The sequence below is a fragment of the Suricata suricatta genome, chromosome 16 (genome assembly GCF_006229205.1).
Source record: "Suricata suricatta isolate VVHF042 chromosome 16, meerkat_22Aug2017_6uvM2_HiC, whole genome shotgun sequence".
NCBI lineage: Eukaryota > Metazoa > Chordata > Mammalia > Carnivora > Herpestidae > Suricata > Suricata suricatta.
Genome location: NC_043715.1, coordinates 47,426,219 through 47,453,207, shown reverse-complemented (window position 1 = coordinate 47,453,207; position 26,989 = coordinate 47,426,219). Strand labels below are relative to the sequence as shown.

Below are 26,989 nucleotides of genomic sequence, written 5' to 3'. Positions count from 1 at the left end.
TTCGGCTCCCCCAGCCCTGGAGAGGAGAGCTGCTTCCTGCATTTGCTAGTCTCGGGGGCACTTCCCATGGAGATGACATGTCTCCAGAAAAAAGACCACAGCAGTATTTCCAGTCCTCCATGTTCTTTCAGAACCTTGTGACTGTCACTTGCCGTGGAACCTCGCCATCAAGAGCGGAGTCTGTCTCCTCTTCCCTTGAACCTGGACAAATACAGCATAGCAAAAGGGATGCTCTTTGACCTGAGGCTAGGTCATAACGGGCAGTGCGCTTTCCCTCTCTTGGGATCTCGCCCTAGGCCATTTATGGCTGGGTAACAAATCACCCCAAATGTATCCACTTATAACAGTGCCCATTAAGAACCTCACAGTTCTGGAGGTCAAAAGTAGGGGTGGGCTCAGCTGGGTGCTCGGCTTAGGATCTTGCAAGGCTGAAAACAAGGACTTGGCTGGGCTGGGCTCTTACCTAGGGCTTGGGGTCCACTTTCGGGCCTCCATTCTTAGTATCTTAGCAGAATCCAATTCCTTGCATCCATAGGACCAAGGTCCCTGTGTCCTTGCTGGCTCTTGGATGGGGGTCACTCTTGGCCCCTGGGGACTACTCCTGGGTCCTTTCCACTTTCCAACTTTAAACCAGCAATCCTACATCATCCTTTTCATGCTTCAAATCTGCCTTCTGCTACCAGCCAGAAAAAACTCTGCTTATGTGAGTCGGTGAAGGACCCTCCCACCCACCCTGACCCAATCACCTCTTTGATGATCTCAAAATCAACTTATCATCTGGAAATCTAATTACATCTGCAAATCCCTTTGGGCATGTCACATATTGTCACATGTGTTGTATCTCAACACCTTCAGGATCCCAGGGATTAGGGTGGAAATTGGTGGTGATTGGCGTGCTTAGAATTCTACCTCCCACAGGCCAAGTCTTCGTGCTGTGAAGTCCAAGCCATGCAGGGAAGCTCTCCCTGGAGGTGCCAGCTACATATATCCCCACCAAAGGTCTCAGCCCGCAGTCCGCATCAACTCAGAGTTGTGAGTGTGTGAACCTCCAGATGGCCTCAAGCCACCCCGGCCAATGCACGTAATGGAGTAGAAACAGGCCATCCCCAAATTGCTACTCCGGAGCTGTTTTATGCCAGTTGGTGGTGGGGTGATTTGTACCTGGAACATCCTTCTTTCTTCCTCTCTGCTCTCCAGCTCCCCTCCTTCCCTCTTTTGCTCTCCCAGCCCGTCCTGCACCGTGTATGCACCGCCCCCCGCAATTGAACTCCTGTCCAAACGCCCAGGTTGCTTTCCCTTTCCTGACTGCCCCCTATGGATCTATCCCCCCCCCCGCTTCTTCTTTGCTAGTAGAACCCCATTTTGTGCAGAATCCGGGGGCAGCCGTGTACCTTATGAGCAGCTGGGGGCCTCTGTCAACCCCTAGAGACTGAATCTTGATTAGACAAAGGCGACCAAGATTACCATCGCCTTGACAGGGATTGGCTGGCCAAGGGACACAGGGAAAGTCTCCCAGGGGACAGGGTTTCGGGGAAGACAAGGATGGAGGTCTCTTCCAGCTTTGGGTACGATTGCATGCGGGCGCGATGCTGGAGCCCCAGACCGCATCGCCCAGACGCCGGCACGCTGACAGTGGCCGGGCAGCAAGATGGGTCCTCTGTGACTCCTGTGCCCTGTGGAGTGAATGACCCCAACAGCCCCGCCTCCATTCGCTCTGTTCAGCTGTGTGTTAGGTATTCCGTAGTGCTCCTTCCGGAGCTGCGAGAGACCCTCACAGCTCCCTCTGCCTGGGACGCCCCCATCCACACCCCCACACATCCCCACGGCCCTCTGCTCAGATGCCGCCTTCCTCAGACGTCTCCTAAAAAAAGACCTACCCCTTCTGCAGCCCCCCCCATTTCTCTTCCCCGCACTGTGTTTATTATGTGTCTCCCCCAGTAAAACACAAAACCTCCTGAGAGCAGAGACTTTTCTTTACTACGCACCCTCCGTGTCTAGACCTGGGCTTGTCACAAATCACATGTGGTCAATAAATATTTGTCCAATTCGTGCCGCGCGAATGCTCTCCGTTCTTTTCGTCGGACTTTATCACTTTCAGCCAAAAGCAAGTGGTTCCTGGCATTCGTCCTCCTGTTGAGTACCACCCACCATCCGCACCCCACTGCTACGTCCTTTGAGTCCAATGCTTGCTCTAAAATGACACAGGCCACCTGGGGGGCTCGGCCGGGTAAGCATCTGATTTCTGCTCAGGTCATGACCTTACAGTTCACAAGTTCGAGCATCGTGCTGGACACCAGAGCCTGGAGCCTGCTTCGGATTCTGTGTCTCCCTCTCTCTCTGCCCCTCCCTGCTCATGCTCTCTCTCAAAAATAAATAAACATTTTAAAAAAAGAGGAAGAAGAAATGCAGATTCTCAGGGCCCACTCCAGACCACATTTAAATAAATAAAATAAAATAAATTGACACCCCAGACTGAACATTTGCTCTTATGCCCACCCTGACTCTTAGACACTGTCATCTGCAGGTCCCCTCAGGTCCCCGAATCCCCAGAGGAGAGAGAGTAGACCATATCAGGGCCCTATTTGAAGCATCAAGGTCAGAAGAAAAAAACCCAAGCCACTAGGTATTGTGGGATGCGATTCATTCAGATTTGGTTACAGAGGGGAGGCTGAACTCAGAAGAGGGCCGGTGGGGGGGGGGTAGAATGGGCTGCTTAAGCCTGGGAAAGGGGGTGTGTTTGGTCCTTAAGCTTGCTGTGGCTGCCCAGGACTTTGCTAAACCCTAAAGAGGAAGACAGAAGGAGCTGTTTCCCAACGTTCAGGAAAACAGACACAGCCCTAGTCTAAGGGAGTGGCCTGGTGTTGGAGAGCCCCTAGTTTGAGGAAAGAGGCTTAGTCTTTGCCCCCTGCCTCCCCCCACATATGAAGAATGTGTGTCCACGGAAGCCTCTCTAGTCTGAGGTCTGAGGAAGTACAGCCGGGTCCGAGGAAGGACCCTGGTGTTAGGAGAGATGGCCTTGGGGAAGCCCTTAGTCTGAGGGAGGAGGCTCACCCCTGGTTTCTGACTTTTCTCACCAGAAGCTTCCAGGCCTAGAAACGTGGAAGTGGAGGGGAGCTAGGGTGCCACTAGCGGGGTGGGAAGCCAGCCGGGGTTGAGTGGCTGCGGCCCAAACGAGGGCGGGGGAGGCGGCACTGCTCAGGAGAGGGCCAGAAGGCCCGGGGCCACCAGCAGCGCGGCCAGGGCGACGCGGAGGCCGGGTGGCGCACTGGAGGGGCACTGGGATTCCAGGACGGCGCGGGGCCGGGAGCTGCAGCGGGGCCGGCGGGCCAGCCGGTGGCCTGGAAGCATCAGCAGACCCTCGGTGGCGGTGGCGGGGACCCCGCACAGGTTTTGTGAGCCGCAGCCGCGCAGGGTCACGTTCTGGCTGCCTGCGAGGACGCGGGTGAGGACGCAGGTGAGGATCCGCGCGCGGGCAGGTGTCCTCCGTGCCCACGTGCGCCTGCCACCGCGCCACGCCAGCCACCCCCCACCCCCCACCCCCCACGCCCCCAGAATAAGCTCACTTCCCGGCAACTCCCTCCAGCCCCGCGGGATCTGCCTGTGTTGCCGAGGTTTCCTAAAAGCCCAGACTGTCACATCCGACAGGACACTTGGCAGCAGGCCAACCCTGACGATGACAGGCCCTCAGATCCATGCACGTCCTTCCGGGAAGACTCACCAAAAATGTTGGGATCCCCAAGCGGGGGCCTGCTCATGGCTGTGCCTTTCATTGTTATTCTTCATATATATTTTTTAAGTTATTTTTTTAAGTTTATTCATATTTTGAGAGAGAGCGAGTGAGCATACAGGCAGAGAGAGAAGAAGAGAGAGAGTTCCAAGCGGGCTCCGCACTGTCAGCACAAAGCTAGATGTGCGGCTCCAACCCACAAACTATGAGATCATGACCTGAGCGGAAATCAGGAGTCAGACGCTCAACTGACTGAGCCACCCCGGCACCCCATTTAGTCTTTATCTTTTAAGGAAATGTATGGAAATACTTATAGTTGAGGTGATAGGCTATCTGAAACTGCATTCAAAATAATATGGATTGAGGGTGGAGAGGAGGCGGAATTAGCCATGAGTGGATAATTATTGGGGTTGGGTGAAGGGTACATGAAGGGATTTATTAAACTGTTGACTCTTTGGGGTGACTGAGTGGCTCAGTCGGTTGAGCCTCCGACTTCGGCTCAGGTCAGATCTCACCTTCGTGGGTTCGAGCCCCGCATCGGGCTCTGTGCTGGCGGCCAGCTCAGAGCCTGGAGCCCGTTTCCTGTCTTGTGTCTCCTTCTCTCTCTGCCCCTCCCCCTCTCATGCTGTGTGTCTCTCTGTATCAAAAATAAATAAAACATTAAAAAAAAAGTTTAAAAAATAAATAAATAAATAAACTGTTGACTGTTTTATTTATTTTGTGCTTTTTCCCTAAAAAAAAAGTTGAGGTACCTGAGTGGCTCAGTTAACCCTCTGACTCTTGGTTTGGGCTCAGGTCCCCATCTCACGGTTCAGTTTGTGCATCTGATCCCTGTCTGGGCTCTCTCCTCACTGAGGGTGCAGAGCCTGCTTGGGCTTCTCGGTTCCTTCCTTTTCTGCCCCTCCCCCACACCCGCACACTCTCTCTCTCAAAATAAATAAATAGACTTTAAAAAAAAGTTACAAAGAAACGTGAGCCTCAGAGCCAAGCCTGTAGTTTGTCTCGGTGTGCCCTGAACTGGAGTATATTTCCTCGCCCCAGCCATGATGCTCTTAGATTCACTGAAGTGCACGTATTATCTCGAATTTCTAACCCAGGAGCCACTAGCCACTATGGCCATAGAGCACCAGAGCTGTGGCTGGTTGGAACTGAAATATGCTGTGAATATAAACTCTACACCTGGGGCGCCTGGGTGGCTCAGTCGGTTGAGCAGTCCAGCTCCGGCTCAGGTCATGATCTCAAGGTTCGTGGGTTCGAGCCCCACGTCGGGCTCTGTGCTGACAGCTCAGAGCCTGGAGCCTGCTTCGGATTCTGTGTCTCCCTCTCTCTCTCTCTGACCCTCCCCTACTCACACTGTCTCTCTCTGTCTCTCAAAAAAATAAATAAAAAACATTAAAAATAAAATAAAATAAAATCCACACCTAACTCTTTTTGCTTAGTAGCAAAAAGAAGAAAAAAAAAAGAATGTAAGCTATCTCGTTTATAATTTCTTACATTGATCATATGTTGAAATTACAACTGTTGAATATAGTAGGGTAAATAGAATACATTATTAAATTAATTTCATCTATTGCTTTTTAATGTGGCTCCTCGGAAAATTTAAATTCTACACGAGGCTTACATCATATTCCTTTTGGACAGCACTCTTCCAGAAGTCTCATGGATTATCTTATTTAATTCTCACAACAGTCTTTTAAAAATTTATTTATTTTTGAGAGAGAGAGCTCGTACATGCGCTAGCTAGCCAGAGAGGGGCAGAGACAGAGAGGGAGTTGGGGGAGCCCAAGCAGGCTCCCGCTGACAGCAGTGAGCCCGAGGCCCGGCTCACACTCACAAGCCAAACCGTGAGATCGTGACCTGAGCCGAAGTTGAACGCTCGGCTCACTGAGCCACCCAAATGCCCCTAATTCCCCCAACAGTCTTAGGAGTTAGAGACCCCAAACTCAAGCAGTGCCTGACTCCAAAACCAATGCACGCATTTCACGGGCACACGCATGCACATACACACGTGTATATTACCTTCTATAGGAACCAGGTCCAGCTGGACACATTCAGTCTCCCCGATGGGACACTGCATGTAGAAGGAGGAATTGCAGGGCCCCGGGTGGCCGCTCGGACATGTAGGACACAGGAACCCGCTCAGGGTGTGTGAGATTTGCAGAACTTCTGTATAGAGGCGGGTGGCAGTCAGGACCTTTAGGAGGACCTCCAGGACCCTCCCACAGGGGAATGACCTGATTGGAATTTCCTAATTAGCGGGGGTCAGGGTGCTTTCCGGCAACCTGGCTGCGAAATGGGGATGCTCCCGCCTGCTTGCCTTCCTCGACTCAGGACAAACTCTCCTCCAAAGTCACCCCACCACTTCCTCGGCCACCCCATGACTGCTTTCCAGGGGCGGCATACCGGGAGGAGCAGGTGCTTGGCAGTTGCCTTGGCAACAGGTGGAGTTGATCCAGAAGCCAAAGTCAGCGCTGTAGGTGAAGGCAGAGACAGAGCTGCTGAACGTGCAGTCCGAGGGGGCCACGCAGAAACCCCTTCTCCAGGCACGAAAGTCACCTTCCCCTAAGGCTGGAGAGGTGTGGAGGGCAGGCTTAGGGGAAAGGCAACCATAAGCCACCCCTCCCTAGAGGCCCCCACATCCCTCTGGGTGTCATTGTCGGCATTCACTTCACCTGAGATTCCACCCGAATACACGCAAAGCCTGTCACTGTGCATCAAGACACACGTCCCAACGGGCGCCTGAGGGGCTCAGTCAGTTGAGTCGGTTAACTTTTAAATTATTTATTTTTGAGAGACAGAGAGATATAGAGCACAAGTGGGGGAGGGGCAGAGAGGGAGACACAATCAGAAGCAGGATCCAGGCTGCGAGTGGTCAGCACAGAGCCCGACGCGGAGCTCAAACCCATCAACCGGGAGATCATGACCTGAGCCGCAGTCAGACACTTAACCGACCGAGCCACCCAGGAGTCCCATAAATCATTGTTTCTAAGCCACAATGTTTTTTAAAATTGTGGCCTCTCCCCCCCAAAAAAACCCGCATAATAAAAAAATTTACCCTCTTAGGTGTTTGTAAGTGTACAGTTAGTGGTGTTAGCTATAGCTACATGGTTATGTAACAGGTTTCTAGAATGTTTTTATTTTGTGATACTAAAACTAGCAGCATTCTGTTATTTTGACTACTCTAGGTGTCTCTTTTGTTTTTTTAATTTTTTTTAATTTTTAAATTTTTTATTTTTGAGAGACAGAGAGAGACAAAATGAGCAGGGAAAGGTCAGAGAGAGAGAGAGAGACACAGAATCTGAAGCAGGCTCCAGGTTCTGAGACGTTAGCACAGAGCCCGATGCGGGGCTCGAACCCATGAACCAGGAGATCATGACCTGAGCCAAAGTCAGATGCTTCACTGACTGAGCCACCCAGGCGGCCCTGTGTGGCATCACGTCTTAAATTCACATACTCCACTGCAACCAACCTCTGTCTTCCACAGCCAGGAAAAGGCTGCCGTGGCCAGAGTCAGGGCAGCAAACACGGGGGGCAAGGAGAGATCTTGGGGAGCCTCCGGCCCCGTTTCCACCGCCCCCACCTGACCCTGTCTCCAGGGACACTCACCTATGATGCCTGCTGTCTGAAGGCAGTAGTTCCGATCTGCCGGGCAGAGGACGGCGTCACAATCATTGAGTCCTGAGCAGCTGAAACAGACAGTGACCCCATCTGTGGTCAGAGTCCTGGTTGCAGTGGGACCTAGGGAGAGAGAAAAAGGCGAGCTGGCTGGAGAGCAGCCTGTGTGTGTGGGTGTGTGTGTGGGTGTGTGTGGGTGCGCGCATGCGCGTGTGTATTTTTGGGCACATCAGTGTATGTGCACCTCTACAATGATGTAGTCTGTGTACCAAAGCACTCAGGCCTGTTTCCCTGTGTCCACACGGGACTGAGTGCGCCTGTGTTGAACTCTGTGTGTTCTGGAACTGTCTGCGGAAGGGTGGGGACGTCTGTGTGCGGCATCCCTGTGTGAGAAGGTGTCTACATCTCCGTGTGAACAGAGCACATGTTTATGTGTTTATACAAAAGGCTGATTTTGTGGGTCTAGGTGTGTCTGTGTTCCCAGCAAGATTTAGGGTGCTTGGATATACATCTGGAGCACAGATGTGAACGTCTGTGAATGTTAGTAGAGTGTTTCAGCACGTCTGTAGATTTTGTACTTTTGTATGTTTGTGTGTTTGTGCCCGTCCACGCACATCGATCCGGCAACCGATGAGCCCCTGCATGGATATGTTACACGTCCGGAGGGACTGCGTATGCAAAAATTCCATGTCTTGTGTTCCAGGTGTTAGCCTACTTAGCCCTTTCTCCTTCCATATTTATTTTAGTTTACTTATTTTTGAGAGAGAGACAGAGCACAAGCAGGGGAGGGGCAGACAGACAGGGAGACACAGAATCTGAAGCAGGCTCCGGGCTCTGTGCTGACAGCTCAGAGGGGCTTGAACTCACCTGCCGTGAGATCATGACCTGAGCCAGAGTTGGACGCTCAGCCAACTGAGCCACCCAGGTGCCCCTCTCCTTCATGTTGTAAATTTTGAGCTCCCGGGTCATTTTCTTTTCTTCGTTTTGATCATTCATTAGACCCACTGTTTACTTTTTAAAAGTAAAACTCGGGGCGCCTGGGTGGCTCAGTCAGTTAAGTGTCCATCTTCGGCTCAGGTCATGATCTCACGGTTCGTGAGTTTGAGCCCCGCGTTGGGCTCTGGGCTGACAGCTAGCTCAGAGCCTGGAACCTACTTCTGATTCTGTATCTCCCTCTCTCTCTGACCCTCCCCTGCTCGCACTGTCTCTCTCTGCCTCTCAAAAATAAATAAAAAAACATTAATTAAAAAAAATTTTAAAGTAAAACTCCCCCAGGGGCGCTCACCGTGTGTCAGACTCTTGGTTTCAGCTCAGATCATGATCTCATGGGTGGGGAGACTGAGCCCTTCATCAAGGGCTGAGCATGGAGCCTGCTTAAGATTGACGCTTCCAAGTCCCTGGAGCCCGGGGAAGGCTGCTCCATCAAGATCTGAAAATTGCCTCTCTCTCTTCCCTGAAACATCTGTGATTCTGTTCTGATGTCTCGCTTAAAAAAAAGCTGCTGCCCTGGTCAGTGGTATGTCAATTAGCATCTCTCTTTTCTGGAAAACGAAACTTCTTGTCCGTGTTCTTTGTTAAGCCAAAAGAAGACTCTTGGCAAATCTGTCTTCTTTTACAAGCAAGGAAGTGAAGGAAAGAAAGAAAAAGACTGTTAGATTTCTTATTTCAACAGAGTTTTTATCTCTAATCTCATTTACATGACAGGATGCTTGTGTTTAGAAATGCGGGCTCCTCAGGGGCACCTGGGTGGCTCAGTCTTTTATGTGTCTTTTAAGCATCCGACTTCGACTCAGGTCATGATCCTGCGGTTCATGGATTCAAGCCCCACACTGCGTTCTGTGCTGACAGCTCAGAGCCTGGAGCCTGATTCGGATTCTGTGTCTCCCTCTCTGACCCTCTCGCCCATTTGCACTCTTTCTCTCTCTCAAAAATAAATAAACATTAAAAACATTTTTAAAAAAGAAAAGAATTGCATGGTCCTCGGTACATGTGTTTGGGGTGCTGGGATATAAATGAAGATGTTGGTGGGTGTGTGGGTGTGGGCCAATCGGATTTTCTGCTTCTAGGTGTGTTAAGTGATGTGTGTGCACGTGTGCACACGTGGTCTGTGAGCTTATAAGAGTAACTGTGCTCCCTGAGAGCATATGGGGAGGGAGAGGGGACACCCTGGAAACACAAAGGATTGGGAAGGGCACATGGGATCTAGGAAGGGCAGAGAAGGTAGAATCTCAGCAAGTCAGAGTTCAAAGTACCTGCCTGGGTGGGTGTCACCACATAGTTGCATTCAGGCTGGCTGATGAGACGAAATCCAGAAGCTTCTGGGCCCAGGGTGGTGTTCACTTGCAGGTGGCAGACATTTGGGGTAGCACAGCCCTTCAGGATTTGGGGACCCCCTGCAGAATCAGGGGGAAGCGGCAGGGGGAGACTCAGAGCCAGGGTCTTCCCACCTTGCTGACTTTCCCTAGGTCTCAAAGTCCCCATCTCTGTGGATAGCTCTGTGTGATTCACTGTCAAATCAGCCTCTTGATGCCCACTCATTTTTGTGATTCTACTTTTATTCCTTCAAATATATCTCATCGGTTATGTTCTGTAGCTGATAATTACAATAGTTCCTCACGAGTCTAATCTCTTGTTTGTTGCTCCTGCTCTCACTCATGGTGGCTTATTCCCTTGTACATTTCATGAGCTCTGACTGTGAGCTCATCTTTGGTTGATGTTGATCTTAAGCAGGGGAGGGGGTTACCCTGAGGGCTTTGCTTATACTGAGAACTCGGAGGTACTACCAACCTGGGATCATTTCAGTCTCCTTCCAAGGTTCCCAGCTTATGTGGGGCTCTAAGAGTCAGCTCCCCAGTCATGCCGTGGACCCAAGACCTAGTCACCCAAAGCAGGCTATGATCAGCATTTGCTTTCAGGGCCACTGTGACTTTTATGTTTGCTTACTGTTCTTATTCTGAATTCTGCTCACATTTTTATTTTGTTTGGGGGACCCTTGAAAATTTCCCTAACTTCCTATAAGATTCCCAAAGCATGGAGAAATATTTTTGTACATCTAGTTCATCTGTAACTAATGGCATACCAAAAAGGATGATAATGGGAGCAGGCTGTAAGGGGGTGTATTGTCCACAGAACATTTAAAAACAATAATAAAACTGACTAGGGGAGCCTGGCTGGCTCAGTCTGTAGAACACATGACTCTTGATAGTGGGGAGCTGAGTCCAAGCTCCATTTTCTCAAGAACCACATCAAAACCAGATGGACTTGGGGCATCTGGGTGGCTCAGTCAGCTGAGCGATTGACTACGGCTCAGGTCATGATCTCATGGTTTGCGGGTTCAGGCCCTGCATCAGGCTCTATGCTGAGAGCTAGCTCAGAGCCTGGAGCTGCTTTGGATTCTGTGTCTCCTTCTCTCTCTGCCCCTACCCCATTCGTGCTCTATCTCTGTCTCTCAATAATAAATAAATGTAAAAAAAAAGGTGGACTTTTGTGACTATTTCGACCAACAAAGCATGGTAAAATGACATCATGTGACTTCCAAGGCTAGCTCGTGTAAGACTGGGCAGCTGCCATTTTGTTTGCTGGAATACTGGCTCTTAAAGTCTTCAGTCACCATGCAAACGTGATGGCAGCCATGATGTGGGGAAGCCCAATCTAACCAATGTAGAGAAACCACATAGAGAGGCCCTAAGATTAAGTAAAGAGAGAGATGCCTAACTAGCCCCTGCCACTGCCCTGTTTGCTGTGCTAGTCAGTACTGAGATCTTCAGCCAGCCTGTAATGAGCCCTGAGGCGGCCATGCTATGAGGAAGCCCAGTCTACCCACTGTGGAAAAACCCCTTTGGAAACACCTAGAGTCTACATGTGTGAGACACCATCAAGGTAAGTCTTCTTTAATTCCCACCCACATTAACTATAAGAGTTAATAAAATGGGTCACCTGGGTGACTCAGTCAGTTAAACATATCTGCCTTTGGCTCGGGTCATGATGATCTCATGGTTCATGAGTTCAAGCCCCACATTGGGCTCTCTGCTGTCAGTGCAGAGCCCACTTCAGATTCTCTGTCCCTCTCTCTCTGCCCCTCCCCTGCTCTCTCTTCCAAAAATAAATAAACATTAAAAAATAGTGAGTAGGGGCGCCTGGGTGGCTCAGTTGGTTCAGCATCTGACTTCCGCTCAGGTCATGATCTCACGATTCATGAGTTCAAGCCCTGCATCTGGCTCTGTACTGACAGCTCAGAGCCTGGAGCCTGCTTCAGATTCTGTATCTTCCTTTCTCTACCCCTCCCCCACTCCACTCTGTCTCTCTCTCTCAAAAAATAAATATTAAAAATTTTTTTAAAAAGAAAGAAAATAGTTAATAAAATGATGGTTATTATTTTAAATCACTACGTTTGTGAGTGATTTGCTGAACAACACCAGGTGACCAGAACACACGTGCAAATGAACCTCAAGACTTTTTTGTGCAGGTCGGAGGGAGGTTCACCACGCCAGGATCTCCTGAAGGGAAGGAACCCTTACCTCCATTCCATGTCCCGTTGAGGGTGAGACACATAGTCTGGTCCCCGGTGCAGTTCATGACCGAAAGGGAGTCACACGAGGCTGACTTATTCCCAGAACAATAGGGACATTGCACTCCGTTGAGCTGGGTTTCAGGCCCTGCCTCTGGGAGGAGTGGGTGTGGTCAGTGTGGGATGAAAGGTGAGAAGCATGCCTCCCTTTCTGCCCATCCCCCACCAGCCCTCGGTTCTCGACACCGCCCCTCCCCCACCAATATCTAGAGCATTTTCCTCCTAAGTGGGATCAGCCCGGTCTGGCCACCTCCTTCCAAACCCTGAAGATGTATTCTAAAGAGCAGCAGACACAGCTGAAGGTGGGGCCACCTCACACCAGTCCTTTAATCTAAAACCTTCAGGCTAGATCTGTGGGTTCTTTTACTCATTCCACAAACATTTCTTGAGCACCTACTGTGCGCTGGGCTCTGTTCTGGAGACCCAGCCCTGACCGCACAGACAAAAGCCCTCCTTTGAACACACTGAATTCCAAAAATTTAAAAATAATAAAGTAATTAAAATAAAATTAAATAAATAAATAATGAAAAGAAAATGATAAAAGAAAATGATAAAAGTGAAAAAGTCATCCTAAAAAAAAAGTTATCCTGTTATTTTAGGTGTTAAGATATTGTAGTGTTCTGGACTCCGGCATCTCCACCATTTGATCAATTTCAGAGCTTTCTTAGCGATCTGAAACATTTAAGAGGAAGCTGCTCAGACAGATTTCTCCTGCGTCAAAGCTGAGCCATGACTCCTTCTAAACGTGATTTATGTTGCAATAGTGGTAAATACTGAAAAGTAGACCAAAGAGAACAGGACCACAGAACTGTGCTGGCTCGTACGTGGCCCCCCTGCACCTAAGTCATTGAGTTCTTGAAATGTGGCAGGTTCCCTCCATGCACTGTCAGTAGGAACATAAAGTGGTGCAGCTGCTGTGGAAAACAGTATGGAGGTTCCTCAAAAAATTAAAAATAGAACTACCATGTGATCCACCAATGCCCAAAGAAAGCAAGAACGCTAATTTGAAAAGATAGAGGTACCCCTATGTTTATTGTACATTATTTATGAAGGTCAAGATGTGGAGACAACCCAAGTATCCATCCTTAGATGAATGGATAAAGAAGATGTGGTGTGTATATGTGGTCAGCAAAGGGAGGTGGGGATGCCTGAGTGACTTAGTCAGTTGAGCAACTGACTCTCGACCTTGGTTCAGGGCGTGATTGCAGAGTCATAGGATCGAGCCCCACATCCGGCTCCGTGCTGAGCATGGAGCCTGCTTAGGATTCTCTCTCTCTTTCTCTCTCTCTCTCTTTCTCTCTCTCTCTCTTCATCAAACCCTCTCCCCAGCTTATGCTCTCTTTCTCTCTCCCTCTTTTAAATAAATAAATTAATTAATTAAAAAAAGATAAATTTTAAAGAGGAAGAGGTAGATGGAGGGTAGGCAAAATGGATGAAAGGGAGTGGGAGATTAAAAAAAAAAAAAAAGAAATGGGGGCACCTGGGTGGCTCAGTCAGTTAAGCCTCCAATTTCGGCCCAGGTCATGATCTCAAGTTTGTGGGTTCGAGCCCTGCATTGGGCTCTGTGCTGACAGCTCAGAGCCTGGAGCCTGTTTCAGATTCTGTGTCTCTCTCTCCCTCTACCCCTCCCCTATTCGCACTCTGTCTCTCTCTCTCTCTCAAAACCAAATAAGCATTAAAAAAAGAGAGAGACAAATGTGGTAGGGTCCCTTTGAGATGTGCTGTGAGTATAAAATACTCCAGATTTCAGAGGCTTAGTTTGAAAAAATAAAATACCTCATCTATAATTTTATATTGATTACATAAAATCAATATGATTTAAAAAAATTTTTTTTTATTTTTGAGAGACAGAGAGAGACAGCGCGAGCAGGGGAGGGTCAGAGAGAGAGGGAGACACAGAACCTGAAGCAGGCTACAGGCTCTGGGCTGTCAGCACCGAGCCTGACACAAGGCTCGAACCCACGAACTGTGAGATCATGACCTGAGCCAAAGCCGGACGCTTAACCGACTGAGCCACCCAGGCGCCCCTAAAAAATTTTTAATGTTTATTTTTTTTGGGAGAAAGAGAGCAGGAGTGCAAGCCGGGGAGGGGCAAAGAGAGAGGGAGACATAGAATCCAAAGCCGGCTCCAGGCCCTGAGTGGTCAACACAGACCCTGATGCGGGAATGGAACCCATGAACCACAAAATCATGACCTGAGCGGAAGTCAGACGCTTGACTGACTGAGTCACCCAGACGCCCCATGATTTTAAAATTCAAAAATCAATACATACTGAAATAATGTTTTAGATATGTTATCTTAAATAAAATACATTATTAAAAGCAATTTCACTTTTTTTTTTTTTTTTTGCACTTTTTAATGTGGCTACCAGAAGAGCTTTCGTTACATCTAGGGCTCCGGTTACCTTTCTCCGGGGCCGCCAGCCCTGCTATCGGTTGCCCACCAACAGACAATTACTCAGAGCATTCTGAGACAGTCCCTTTGATCTTTCCCTACACATAGGAATTTTTGTTCCACACAGTGGTAATCACAGCTGGCATTTATAGACCGAATGGCATGCCCACCTCTCACCAGCTGTTTTATTTGGGGAGAAGCACAGTTTTTAGGAGGAGTTGAAAGCCCGGTTGTTTGAAAGCCTGGCTCGTAGCCCCGATGTGGAGCTGTCTCCGGGCTCCCCGTTGCTACACCTGCCAAACGCAAACGCCTTCTCTGGAAAAATAACCAAGCAACAAAAGTGATCTTTATCGCCGCTCAGAGCCAGGTCTGGAGTAAGGCCAGCGAGGAGGCGCACTCCCAAGGTCACCCAAGTGCAGAGTCAGCACCTGAACGTACATGCCTCCTTAAAATGTGCACCCTGGGGCCTCGCTGGCCTCACCCTAGACCGGGCCCATCACTACCTGAACATTTCCTGCTCTGCTTGGCTAGCCCTCAAGGAGCTCCTTTCCTAAGGGGAGACACAATCCTGGGGCTCCTCTTCAGCCCCCCAATAACTCAGTGAGCACAACTACAATTTCTCCAGCGCCTGCTCCATGCCCGCCTTGCGCTCCAAGGCACCCCCACAAAGCTTCTTTCACACCCATTTTCCAGATGAGAACACTGAGGTCAGGCAGGCAGAGCTGGAAAATCAAAGCCAAGTCCCCACAACACCCTCCCTGGGGGGCGCGACCCCCAAGTGCTGCCAACAAACCTTGTCGGGTGGCCCCGCTGCGGCTGTTTACACAACAGGCCGTGCTGACCCAGAGACTCGAGTGGGGGCCATAGGTCAGGGTGTAGACACCTTCTCGGAATTCCCCAGGGGCTACACACGACCCATTCTTGAGGAGAAACCCATTTTCTGGGGATAGAGGTTGAGGAGGGGGAGATTAGACATCCCCACCCCCCTCCCGGACCTCTGTCCCCTCTGTAGCAAGTCCCAGGGGTCAGTCTGGGACCTCAGCTGGCATTGAAGCCCGTCCAGCCCCCCCCCCACCCCTACCCGGGCAGCACTGAGCTGAGCCATGAGTCAAAAATTTGCAACCTTCAGAACAGGGCGGTTCTTCCATGCCTCTCCCCACCCCCGCCCCGCCCCTGCCCACCCACTTTGTTGGGCCTCCTCCCAGCCCCCCCCGTGTGGTCCCCCACCCAGCTGCATCTGGCCAAACACGCAGGCGTCCTTAGTGGGAGGACAGGTCATCTCGGTGCAGTTTCCTTGCAAAGAGCAAACTGGACACATCTTGGAGGTCCCTGTGGGGAGAGAGGAGTGATCAGACCCTGCAATTTGAGCAGAAAACACAGGCGTGTGCACACACATAGGATTCAAGAATAGGGTTAAGGGGGGCACCTGGGTGGCTCAGGCGGTTAACATCTGACTCTGGATTCGGGCTCAGGTCATGATCTCGCGGTTTGTGAGTTCGAGCCCCATGTCAGGCTCTGTGCTGACAGTGCAAAGCCTTCTTGTGAGTCTCTCTCTCCCTCTCTCTCCACCTCTTGGCCCCCCTACTTAAAAATAAATAAACTTAAAAAAAAAAAGAATTGGATTAAGGACTGGGGGTGGGACGGCTATTGGGAGATCAAGGAACATATTCCTGGAGGCGTGTGACTGGCGTTCAAGGGGATGAAGTGGCAAAAGGATCGGAAGCAGGAGTCAGCATCTCCGAGCCGGGGCTGCTGACCTCTGGCTAATCCACCAGTGCTCACCAGGGAACTCGCTCCAAACTCCCCCCCCGCCCCCCGGGAGCCCAAGGTTAAACGTATAAAAGTAGAATGTCCTGGGGTGCCTGTGGCTCAGTCAGTGGCCTCCGACTTCAGGCTCTGTGCTGACAGAGCCTGGAGCCTGCTTCTGATTCTGTGTCTCCCTCTCTCTGCCCCTCCCCTGCTCATGCTCTCTCTCTCTCCCCCTCTCTCAAAGAATAAATAAACATTAAAAAAAATAAAAAATAGAAAAAGTAGAATGTCCCGTAGGGTGCTTGGGTGGCTCCATCAGTTAAGCATCTGACTCTTGGTTTTGGTTTATGTCATGATCTCACGGTTCATGGGTTCGAGCCCTGAATCGGGTTCCACACTGACAGTGTGGGATTAGGATTCTCTCTCTCCCTCTCTCTCTGCCCTTTCCCACTCATGCTCTCTCAGTCTCTCAAAGTAAATAAACTTTAAAAAATTATTTTAAAAAGTGAAATGTCCCTTCTTAGGCTAGGCTGGGGAGAATTGTGTCCGTCTAGACAGACCAGACTTCTTCTTCTCCTTCTTCTTCTATGGTTATTTATTTTTGAGAGAGAGAGAGAGAGAGAGAGAGAGAGAGAGAGAGAGAAAGCGCAAGCAGGGCGGGGGGGCAGAGAGAGACACACAGAGAATCTGAAGCAGGCTCCAGGCTCCCAGCTGTCAGCACAGAGCCCAACGCGGAGCTCAAACGCATGTACCCAAGATACCATGACCTGAGCTGAAGTCAGATACTCAACCGACTGAGCCACCCAGGTGCCCATGGCAGCCTCCTTCTTCCCCTGCAGAGAGGCACCTGGGGCTCTTCCAAGAACCCACAGGCTCGAAGCAGCACAGTCTGGAGACTGCAAACCTTGTCTGTACCCGCCTCTTTCAGATGAATGCGAGATGAGACTGAACGTGGATGGATTTAGAATCTCGCTCGGGATCACACAGTGAGATCCTGGCTAGGTGCCGAGCCACTTAATCCCTGACCTGGACCCAGGGAGCAGGATTAGAACCAAAGGGGAGATAGGCAGACCAGGTAAAGGAACAATAATAATTGCTCCTGGGGCGCTTGGGCGGCTTAGGCGGTTGAGCGTCTGACACTTGGTTTCAGTTCAGGTCGTGATCTCACAGTTTGTGGGTTCCAGCCCCACGTCGGGCTCTGCACTGACAGCATGGACCCTCCATGGCATTCTCTGTCTCCCTCTCTCTCTGCTCCTCCCCTGCTCACTTCTTCTGTCTTTCTCTCAGAATAAATAAACTTTAAAATAATAATAATAACTGCTCCTGGCGATCACTGAGTCCCTTCAGACAGGGGCTGCTTATGACCTGATCCTGTTCTAAACTCTTAAGAAGCTCTTCAAACATATTAATTCCGTCAATGCCCCCAGAAGCTTTTTATTTCCCCCATCAGCTTTTTTAAAAAACTTCTTTATTTTTTGAGACAGAGAGAAAGAGAGAGAGAGCGCGCAGGGGAGGGGCAGAGAGAGAGGGAGAGAGAGAATCCCAAGCAGGCTTTGTGCTTTCAGCATAGAGCCTGACATGGGGCTTGAAGCCATGAACTGCGAGATCACGACCTGAGCTGAAATCCAGAGTCAGACACTTAGCTGACGGAGCCCCTGGTGCCCCCCACACTTTCTGAGGCAGCGTCATCATCACCCTCATTTCACAGATGGGGAAACGGAAGCACAGAGAGGTTAAGTGACTTGTTTAGGGTCACAAAGCTAAGAGGCGCCTGGGTGGCCCAGCCAGTCAAGTGTCTGACTCTGGGTCTCAACTCAGGTCATGATCTCACGATTCATGAACTCGAGCCCCGCATCAGACTCTGCTCGGACAGTGCGGAGCCTGCTTAGGATTCTCTCTCCCTCTCTCTCTCTGCCCCTAGCCCCACTTTCAAAACAAATAAACTGAAAAAAAAAAAAAAAGAAAAGAAAAAAAAAGAAACAGAGAATTAAGCTCCCAAAGCTAAGATAAATAAACTAAAAAAAAAGAAAAAAAGAAAGAAACAGACACAGAGAATTAAGGTCACACAGCTAAGAAGTGGCGAAGCCAAGATTCCAACCCTGGCAGGCTGATTCCAGAACCATGTTCTCAAGCGCAGATCAGCTGCCCCTGCTACACAGAAAGTGAGGGAGAGGGAGCTGGACCCCAGACTCTGAAGCTGGATTTGCACCCACGTGTGAACATGGACCGTCTCTCTCCCTTGCTCTCGGTCCTGCTCTCAGGGACCACACACAAGGGGCCTACCTGCTGGGGAGGCCAGCGCCCCCAAGAGCGCCAGGCTGGCGAGGAGCTGGAGCATGACCCAGGCCGGAGGGGAAGAAGCAGGACACAGGCGACCTGGCCTTTTATTCAAGGGCTAGACTAGCAGACCTAGAAGAGAGAGAGCAAACAGGTGAGGGAGAGAGTGGCCCCACCCACCCTCCTGGCTGCTGGGACGCCGGGGGGGGGGGGGGGGGGGGGGGGGGGGGGGGGGGGGGGGGGGGGGGGGGGGGGGGGGGGGGGGGGGGGGCAGGGGCTCAGGGAGGAGCATGGAGATGGGGAAACTGAGTCCTGAGAAGCAAGTGGGAGAAAGAGTCACGAGGCCAAAGAAAGACAGAAGGTCATGCCGGCACCACCATAGCTGTTATTAACAAGTTCCCGGTGATTCCATGCAGATGTTAACTCCCCGAGCCCCTGCAGTAGTCCTACAAGCCGTTACCCTAAATCCTAGAAGGGAGCCAGTATTCCAGTATTCTGTCCATCCGTACGGGCCGGGCTCTGTGACGGTAATCACCCGGCCCGACTGCTGGAGCCCGGACCTGGGGGTCTCCACAGACCTGGTGCTGAAGTTTTAGTTGCTAGAACACTGAGATGCCTGAGAGGAAACAGGCATCCACGGAGAGCGGGCACTGAGGGTGTCGGGATAGCAGACTTCTACCAACCAAAGCTGGAAGTATTCAGTATTAAAAAATATATTTTTTAACGTTTATGTATTTTTGAGAGACAGAGCACAAGCAGGGAAGGGTCAGAGAGAGAGGGAGACACAGAATCCGAAGCAGGCTCCAGGCTCCGAGCTGTCGGCACAGAGCGTGACACGGGGCTTGAACCCACGAACCGTGAGATCATGACCTGAGCTGAAGTCAGACGCCTAACCTACTGAGCCATCCAGGTGCCCTGGAAGTATTTCGATATTTTAACAGCTGGTACAGTGTAAATGAGCCCCGAATTTCCCGCATTTTATAGAGAAAGAAACTAAGTCTCAGAGGCATTAAGGCCCTTCTCCAAAAGCCACCAAGTAAGGACATTGGCATAACCAGGATTTGAACACGGGCCTCTCTGACTTGACTGCTGGCTCTCACTGACACGGAAGAGGGAAAGACAGCCTCCCAACCTCACTAGAAAATGGCCTGCTGCAGCCGGATGAGGCCTGCATTTCTCTTCTCCCCTGCCTCTGACTGGGCAACCTTGATTTGCACATCTGTTTAATGGGAACGAAGTTGATCTCAGGGACCCCACAAGGAGCCCCCAGCCCCGGTGCTTGATCTCCAGAAGAGTTGCCTCTTCATTGCTTTGCCTCCCCACCTGCCTCTCCTTCGAGGTATAGCTCTGGGGGTATCCTGCCCCTGCTTTCAATCCTCAGTGTGTCCATCCACTAGACTGGCACACTCCGTGCTCCCCTGCTAAGGCCACATACAAGGCGGCTGTGTCACCGTGGGGAGGACTCTGCTAGCGATGCTCCAGCATCATGAAGGAAAACCGCACCGGCTTCCAGATGGCCTGGGGTCAAGCTCTGACTCTGCGGCTTCCAGCTCAGGGGCCTCGGCAAGCCGTGCTGCCTCCCAGAGCCTCAGTTCCTCATTGGTCAGACCAGGAGAGGAAAGGGGTGCCGGGGGGCTCAGTCGGTCGGACATCCGACTCTTGATCTCGGCTCAGGTCATGATTTCTTGTGGGATCAAGCCCCGCGTCGGGCTCTGCGCTGACAGCTTGGAGCCTGCTTGGGATTGTCTCTCTCTCCCTCTCTCTCTGCTCTTCCTCTGCTCACACACTCTCTCTTTCAAAATAAATTCATAAACATTTAAAAAAAAGGAGCGGAGGTAGAGGACCTATGTCAAAGCCTGCCACGAGGGACTAAATGAGTCACTGTCTATAGGACACTAAGGACAGTAGGCTCCGTGTGTTGTCAGCATTTAGCAGCAGGCCCTGCAAAGCTGGCGCTGGCCTCTCCCCTTGCTCAGAGGAGAGATGCCAAACAAGAGAAGGGGACAGTCCAAGGTCAGCCACAAGGCTGCTGGGCTTCTCAGACTCCAGGTGGGGCCCTCAATCAGCCGGTACGATCAAGAAATTGAAGGGCACCAGGGTGGCTCAGTCGGTTCACGGCTCATGGGTTTGAGCCCCGCATCGGGCTCTGTGCTGATGGCTCGGAGCCTGGAGCCTGCTTCGGATCCTGTGTCTCCCTCTCTCTCTCTCTGCCCCTCCCCCACTCATGCTCTGTCTCTCTCTCTCACTCAAAAATAAATAAATATTTAAAAAAATTTTTTTAAGGAAGAAGCTTGGGTCTAAGGGAGGAGGAGGCCTGCGGGCTGTATTTCCTGACAGGGTGCTGTGGCCGGAGAAGCTTCTGGAGGAGGTCCACCACCTCCTCCGGTGGACCCGGAGCCCTTTGGTCCAGGAGAAATGAGAGGAAGAAAGAACAGGTGCCCCAGTCTGGAGTGTGGAGTCCGGGAGGAGGGAGCAGCGCTGGGTGCTTTGTGACTAGAAGCCTATCTCCTATTTCTTCAAACATTAGCTGATAACTCAGCTCGGCAAACAGGCTTGAAGGTGCACAAACATGATGTAAAGTGTGTGAAGGACAGGCAGACAGGCAAAGGACATGTTCTTGCCCTTAATTTTAAACCTGGAGGCAAGGGGTGCCTGGGGGTGCTCAGTAGGTTGAGCATCCGACTCTTGATTTTGGCTCAGGTCATGATCTCACAGTGTGTGGGATCAAGCCCCTCATCGGACTCTGCATTGACAATGCAGAGCCTGCTTAGGATTTTCTCTCTCTCTCTCTCCCCCCCCTCTTTTCCCCTCCCCCACTCTCTTTCTCTCTCTCTCTCACACACACACATACACACACACACACACACACACACACACACTCTCTCTCTCTCTCTCTCTCTGTTTCAAAAAATTTTTCTTTATTTAATTTTTTTAATTTAATTTTGAGAGACAGAGAGAGAGAGTGCAAGCAGGGGAGGGTCAGAGAGAGAGGGAGACACAGAATCTGAAGCAGGCTCCAGGCTCTGAGCTAGCTGTCAGCACAGAGCCCGACGCGGGGCTCAAACCCATGAACCTTGAGATCATGACCTGAGCCGAAGCCGGACGCTTAACCCATTGAGCCACCCAGCGCCCCTCTCTTTCTCTCAAAATAAATAAATAAACTTAAAAATATATTTTTAAATTTTTTTAATGTTTTATTTATTATTGAGACAGAAAGAAATAGAGCATGAGCGGGGGAGGGTCAGAGAGAGAGAGGGAAACACAGAATTGGAGCAGGCTCCAGGCTCCGAGCTGTCAGGTGCGGGGCTCCTACCCATGAACTGTGAGATCGTGACCTGAGCCGAAGTCGACCACTAAACCGACTGAGCCACCCAGGTGCCCCTTTTAAAAAGTTTTTTTAATGTTTTATTTATCATTGAGACAGAGAGAAACAGAAAAATATATATTTTAAAAAATGAAACCTGCAGGCGAGGGGACCTGGGAGGGGCTGTGCCCGTACGAGCCTGTGGGCCCACACCCCCCTTCAATGCACAAACCACAGTGTTAACTAAAGCCTTGTCCCATCCCTAAAATTCTGCACCTGAAAACAATGTAACCGGAGTGACCGTTTCCTCTTTTCCTTTTATCTTCCACTCGATAAGGGGACCTTTGCGCAGTTGTGTTTTCCCACGGGTTGGTATGACAAACGCTGCTGCAGCGAAGAACTTTGCAAAGCCACGGCTGTTTCACACATGTGCCAAGTTCCCCCCGAGCGGTAAGTGGTTTTACCGTGTCAGAAGGTTTTTCTCCATTTGTCATTTTAAGAACAATTGCAAAATCAGCCTTCCTGGGATTGTACCAATTTACGCTTTCACCAGCTGCGTAATGGAGTGTCTGCTTCCGTACAGATTCACCGAATGTGCGTATCATCAATCTGTTTTGTTTTTGCCGGTGTGCAGGAGAGAGGGCCGAGGTAGGATGCAAATGGCCGTGAACTCTGTGCAGTGGAGTCTACGTGGGGAGCCCGGGTGGCTCAGTCGGTTAAGCGGCTGACTTCAGCTCAGGTCATGATCTCACAGTTCATGGGTTCGAGCCCTGACTTGGGCTCTGTGCTGACAGCTCGGAGCCTGGAGCCTGCTTCGGAGTCTGTGTCTCCTCTTCTCTCTGCCACTCCCCTGCTCACACTCTCAAAAATAAATAAACATTAAAAAAAGAAAAAGAGAGATGGAGTCTACTGAATGCTAACTAACTGGAATTTAAATAAAAATTTTAAAAAAAAAGAAAGAGAGAGCGAGAGAGAAGAAGTCTATCTCCCTCTTGTCCCCTCTGAGCCAATCTCGGAACTTGCTTTGACCAGAGAAGGCGGCAGAAGTCATGTTGCATGAGTTGATTCTTGGCCTGAGAAAATCTGCAGCTTCTGTTCTCACCATCTTGCTGCCGCGACCCCCACCCTTTGCTCCTGGATGAACCGGCTCCCCTCCTGCAAAGGCGGAGACCACTCGGAGGCTCCATCCTCCGGGCCACCAGCCCGGCCCTCGGGACCTACGAGTGAGGCCATCCAAGACGGTCAGGCCCAGCCCAGCCAGCCTGGACCAGCTGGGCCCGGCCAACCCGCAGAGCCTGGAAGTGTATGTAATATGTGGTAATATGTGCTGTTTTAAGCCGGTGCATTTGGGGGTGATGGAGCACAGCAAACGCTAACAGATGCGAATAGCATCCTGGGATCACATTTACGCTTCCTCTCCGGTCCTCTGCTCATTTCTGTTGGTTCGCAGGAGCCGTGTTAGTGTCCCCAGGCTGCCGCCACAGCGTGCCACAGACAGGAAGGCTCAGAACCACAGAAATGCGGGGCGCCTGGGTGGCTCAGTCGCTGGAGCGTCCGACTCTTGGTTTCCACTCAGGTCATGGCCTCGGTAGTTCGTGGGTTCGAACCCCGCATCGGGCTCTGTGCTGACAGTGCTTGGGATTCTCTCTCGCTCTCCCTCCCTCTCTCAACCCCTCTCCCTGCTCCCTCTTTATCTCTCTTCCCCCACTTGCAAAAAAAAAAAAAGGGCCAGGACTGGCTGCTGTAGCTGAAAAGGGCATTACTCTTCATTCAGGGGAAAACAAACAAACAAAAACAAAGACACCAGAAATGCAACAGAAATGCATTATCTCACAATCTGGGGGCTGGAAACGGAAATTGGAAACCCAAAACCAAGGTGTCGACAGGACTGCTTACTTTGAAACCCTATTGGGTGAGTCCTTCCTGCCTCTTGCCAGCTTCTACGGGTTTGCTGGCAATCTCTGGCGTTCCTTGGTCTGCAGCTCCCTGACGCCAGTCTCTGCTCCCTCTGTCCCATGGCCTTCTCCCTGTTCCCCCTCTTCATGTGACCATCTTCTCACGAAGACACCAGACGCTTTGGATTAGGGGCCCAGCCTACGCCCCTATGACACCCTCTTAACCAATTACATCTGCAACAGCCCTATGTCCAAATAAGGTCATGTTCTGAGTACTGGAAGTTAGGATTTCAGTAGTTCTCTGGCTTTCTGTGTGGGGGGAGGGGGGGCCAGGAAGGGGAAGGAAGACACATTAACCCTCAATGGAAGCTCTTTATCCATTAGCAACTTTAGCCCTTGAAGTGCAGGGATTCTTTCTGCTATGGCACCTAGTGGTGTCACTTGAGCTGCAAGGTGCTAGAGATGGGGAAATTTTTCATCGTTGCACTAACTCAGAAAATCGTTTCTCCTCTCTCCAGGGCAGCCCCACCCCAGGAAGCCAGGGGAAGGCGCGGCCAAGAACTCCCGTGGAGGACGTGGAGGACGGGATGGGAAGAGCCTGCGGGCTTCCTGGGGCTTGTCTCCCCAAAGCGGAGACACTGGGGTGACACTCAGGAGGATGGATTTGCACGTGGGCCCTACAGCCAGGCAGCTTGGGTCCATATCCTGACTCTGTGTCCACAGACCATCACAGGCAAGTGACTTAGCCTCTTGTATTAGTTTCCTGTTGTCACTGTGACAAATTAGTATCGAGTTAGCAGCTCAAAACAACAGAAATGTATTCCCTTACTGCACTGGAGATCTGAACTCTAAAACCGGTCTTAAAGGGCCAGAATCGAGGTACCAAGAGGGCTACGCTCTCTCCGGAGACTCTTGGGGGGCAAGGTCTCCTTGGCTCTCCCAGTAGCTAGAGCGGCGCCCCCTTGTCCTGCCATCCTGTTCTTGGCCCCCTTCCTCTGCCTTTAAAACGAGCCACTAAGGGGCGCCGGGTGCCTCTGTCAACTAAGTGCCCGACTCCTGATTTTTGACTCAGGTCATGATCTCCTGGGTTCATGAGATGGAGCCCCGTGTTGGGCTCTGCGTTGATGTGCAGAGCCTGCTTGGGATTCTCCCTCTCCCTCTGCCCCTCCCCTGCTCATGCTCAATAAATAAATAAATAAATAAATAAATAAATAAATAAACACCAGCAGCGAAGTGTCCTCTCTCTCTGACCCTGCTTTCTTCCCCTCCCTCTGTAAGGACACCTGTGATCACATCAAGGGCCCACGAGGGGCATCAGGATAATGTCCCCACCTTGAGATCCTTGACTTAATCACATCTGCAAAGACCGCTTTTCCGCCTACGGTAGCACTCACGGGGCTTAGGACTTGGAGATCTGTGGGGGCCATTGTTCAGACAATCATGCCTTTTTAAACTTCAGTTCCCTCAACTACAAAAGGGGATCCTGCGTGGATTTGCCAAGTTATAAAGATAAAGCACTCAGTGGGGCGCCTGCGTGGCTCAGTTGGTTGAGCATCTGACTTCATCTCAGCTGACGATCTCATGGTTCCTGAGTTCGAGCCCCGCATTGAGCTCACTGCTGTCAGCATGGAGCCCGCTTTGGATCCTCTGCCTCCCCTTTCTGTCTCTCCTCCTCCCCTGCTCGGGCTCTCTCTTTCTCAAAAATAAAATAAACATTAAAGGAAAAAAGATAAGGCACTCAAAACATTACTGGGCATAGGATGAGCAGTCAATAAAAGTAAGGCGAGGAGTGTCTTTTAAAGTCTCCCCTTTAGGGGCCTCTGGGAGGTTCAGTCAGTTAAGTGTCAGACTTTGGCTCAGGTCATGATCTCACAGTCTGTGAGTTCGAGCCCCGCATCGGGCTCTGTGGTGACAGCTCAGAGGCTGGAGCCTGCTTCGGATTCTGTGTCTCCCTCTCTCTGTCTACCCCTCCCCTGCTTGCACTCTGTCTCTCTCTCTCTCTCTCTCTCTCTCTCTCAAAAATAAACAAAAAAAATTTTTTAATAAGTAAAGTCTCCCCTTAAGGGCTCGGTTTCTCTGCCTGGAAAATGGAGAGCGAGGGATGTGGAATTCAGGAGTTTCCCCACTCTTTCACTTCCTGGGGCAGGGGTGAGGCGGTTCCTCTTTTGTTCCCCATTTTTGCAGAGGGAGGCCCTGACAGGAGATGTCGCCGCATCCAGGAGGCCACCAGGCCGGGATAGGGACAGCCACACTGGGGAGGAAATGGCCACAGCCTTGCCCCCACTGACTACCAGGTCAGAGGCGGTCACCTCTTCAGGCTGGTGGCGACAGGCCGCGGGGCCCTTAGATGTGCGCTCACACACGCCGTTTCTCTCTGTGTCTCCACTGCTCTCTCCGGAGGAAACAGATGTCATTCTCTCCAACTCCCTCTGCTTCTGCCTCTATCTCTGCCGCTCTGTCTCTGTCCCTCTCTCTCTGTCTCTGTCCTCTCAGGTGGAGAGGTCTCTCTCCCTCTCTGGTTGCCCCTGAATCAGTCTGTCCACGGCCCCTCTCCTCCCCTCCCCGCCATCTGTCGCTGTCTCTCTCTCACCGTCTCTCCCTCTCTGACTCCGCGTGAGACTCTCCCCTCCTTTGCCCAGGGAAGCCCCCGAAACCTGTGGGCCTCCCTCAGGGCCCAGCTGGCAGGTAGGAGAGGGGCGAGGCCCAGGTGAGTCAGGAGGAGGAAAGAGCTGACATTCCTGCCGTTTCTCTGGGCTTGTGCACGGACCCAGCCTCCTGCCCGCCCCCTCCCGTGCCACGTCACTGGACCTCACAGGTGTGTGTCACTTGAGAAAGAGAGAACGAGTCGCAGAGAGAAAGAGAGAGATGGAAGGAAAGGCAGGCATGGAGGGGCGCCTGGGGGGCTCAGTTGGTTAAGCAGCGGACTTTGGCTCAGGTTATGATTTTGCAGTCTGTGAGTTCGAGCCCCGCGTCGGGCTCTGTGCTGTCAGCTCGGAGCCTGGAGCTGCTTCGGATTCTGGGTCTCCAATTCTGTCTGCCCCTCCCCCGCTCGTACTTTGTCTCTCTCTCTCTCAAAAATAAATAAGCATTAAAAAAAAAAAACAAGCGACTTCCCTGACTCCCCACTCCTGGAGTCATAGAACCTCGCCTGGGAATCGCATATGCCAATAAAGGCTTTCTTGGCTAAAAAAACCCAAAAAACAACAGGGGCGCCTGAGTGGCTCAGTCAGTTAAGCCTCGGGCTTCAGCTCAGGTCATGATCTCACGGTTCATGAATTTGAGCCCTGCATTGGGCTCTGTGCTGACAGCTCAGAGCCTGGAGCCTGCTTCGGATTCTGTGTCTCCCTCTCTCTCTGACCCTCCCCTGCTCACGCTGTCTCTCTCTGTCTCTCAAAAATAAATAAAAAACATTAAAAAAATTTAAAAACAACAACACTAAGCTCTACTGCCTCTTCGAAGG

The 26,989-nt window shown here is 51.1% G+C and overlaps 1 protein-coding gene across 3 annotated transcripts in view; it reads right to left on the bottom strand.

Moving 5' to 3' along the window:
- Positions 1-23,732, bottom strand: part of LOC115281005 — a 32,338-nt gene extending 8,606 nt beyond the window's left edge. Inside the window, exons 1-10 of one of the 3 annotated variants that reach the window (XM_029926185.1) lie at positions 23,531-23,615; positions 18,337-18,462; positions 15,532-15,633; positions 15,098-15,244; positions 11,860-12,003; positions 9,595-9,735; positions 7,334-7,465; positions 6,131-6,295; positions 5,747-5,893; positions 2,625-3,428 (exon numbers count right to left, since the gene is read on the bottom strand). In XM_029926185.1, the coding sequence (XP_029782045.1) occupies positions 3,196-3,428; positions 5,747-5,893; positions 6,131-6,295; positions 7,334-7,465; positions 9,595-9,735; positions 11,860-12,003; positions 15,098-15,244; positions 15,532-15,633; positions 18,337-18,391 (1,266 nt within the window). In that variant the 5' untranslated portion in view covers positions 18,392-18,462; positions 23,531-23,615 and the 3' untranslated portion in view covers positions 2,625-3,195. Of the gene's footprint in view, positions 1-2,624; positions 3,429-5,746; positions 5,894-6,130; positions 6,296-7,333; positions 7,466-9,594; positions 9,736-11,859; positions 12,004-15,097; positions 15,245-15,531; positions 15,634-18,336; positions 18,463-23,530 lie in introns of those variants that run through there. The other 2 variants (XM_029926184.1, XM_029926186.1) reach the window with 2 other exon arrangements.
- Between the last annotated feature and the right edge of the window lie 3,257 nt (positions 23,733-26,989).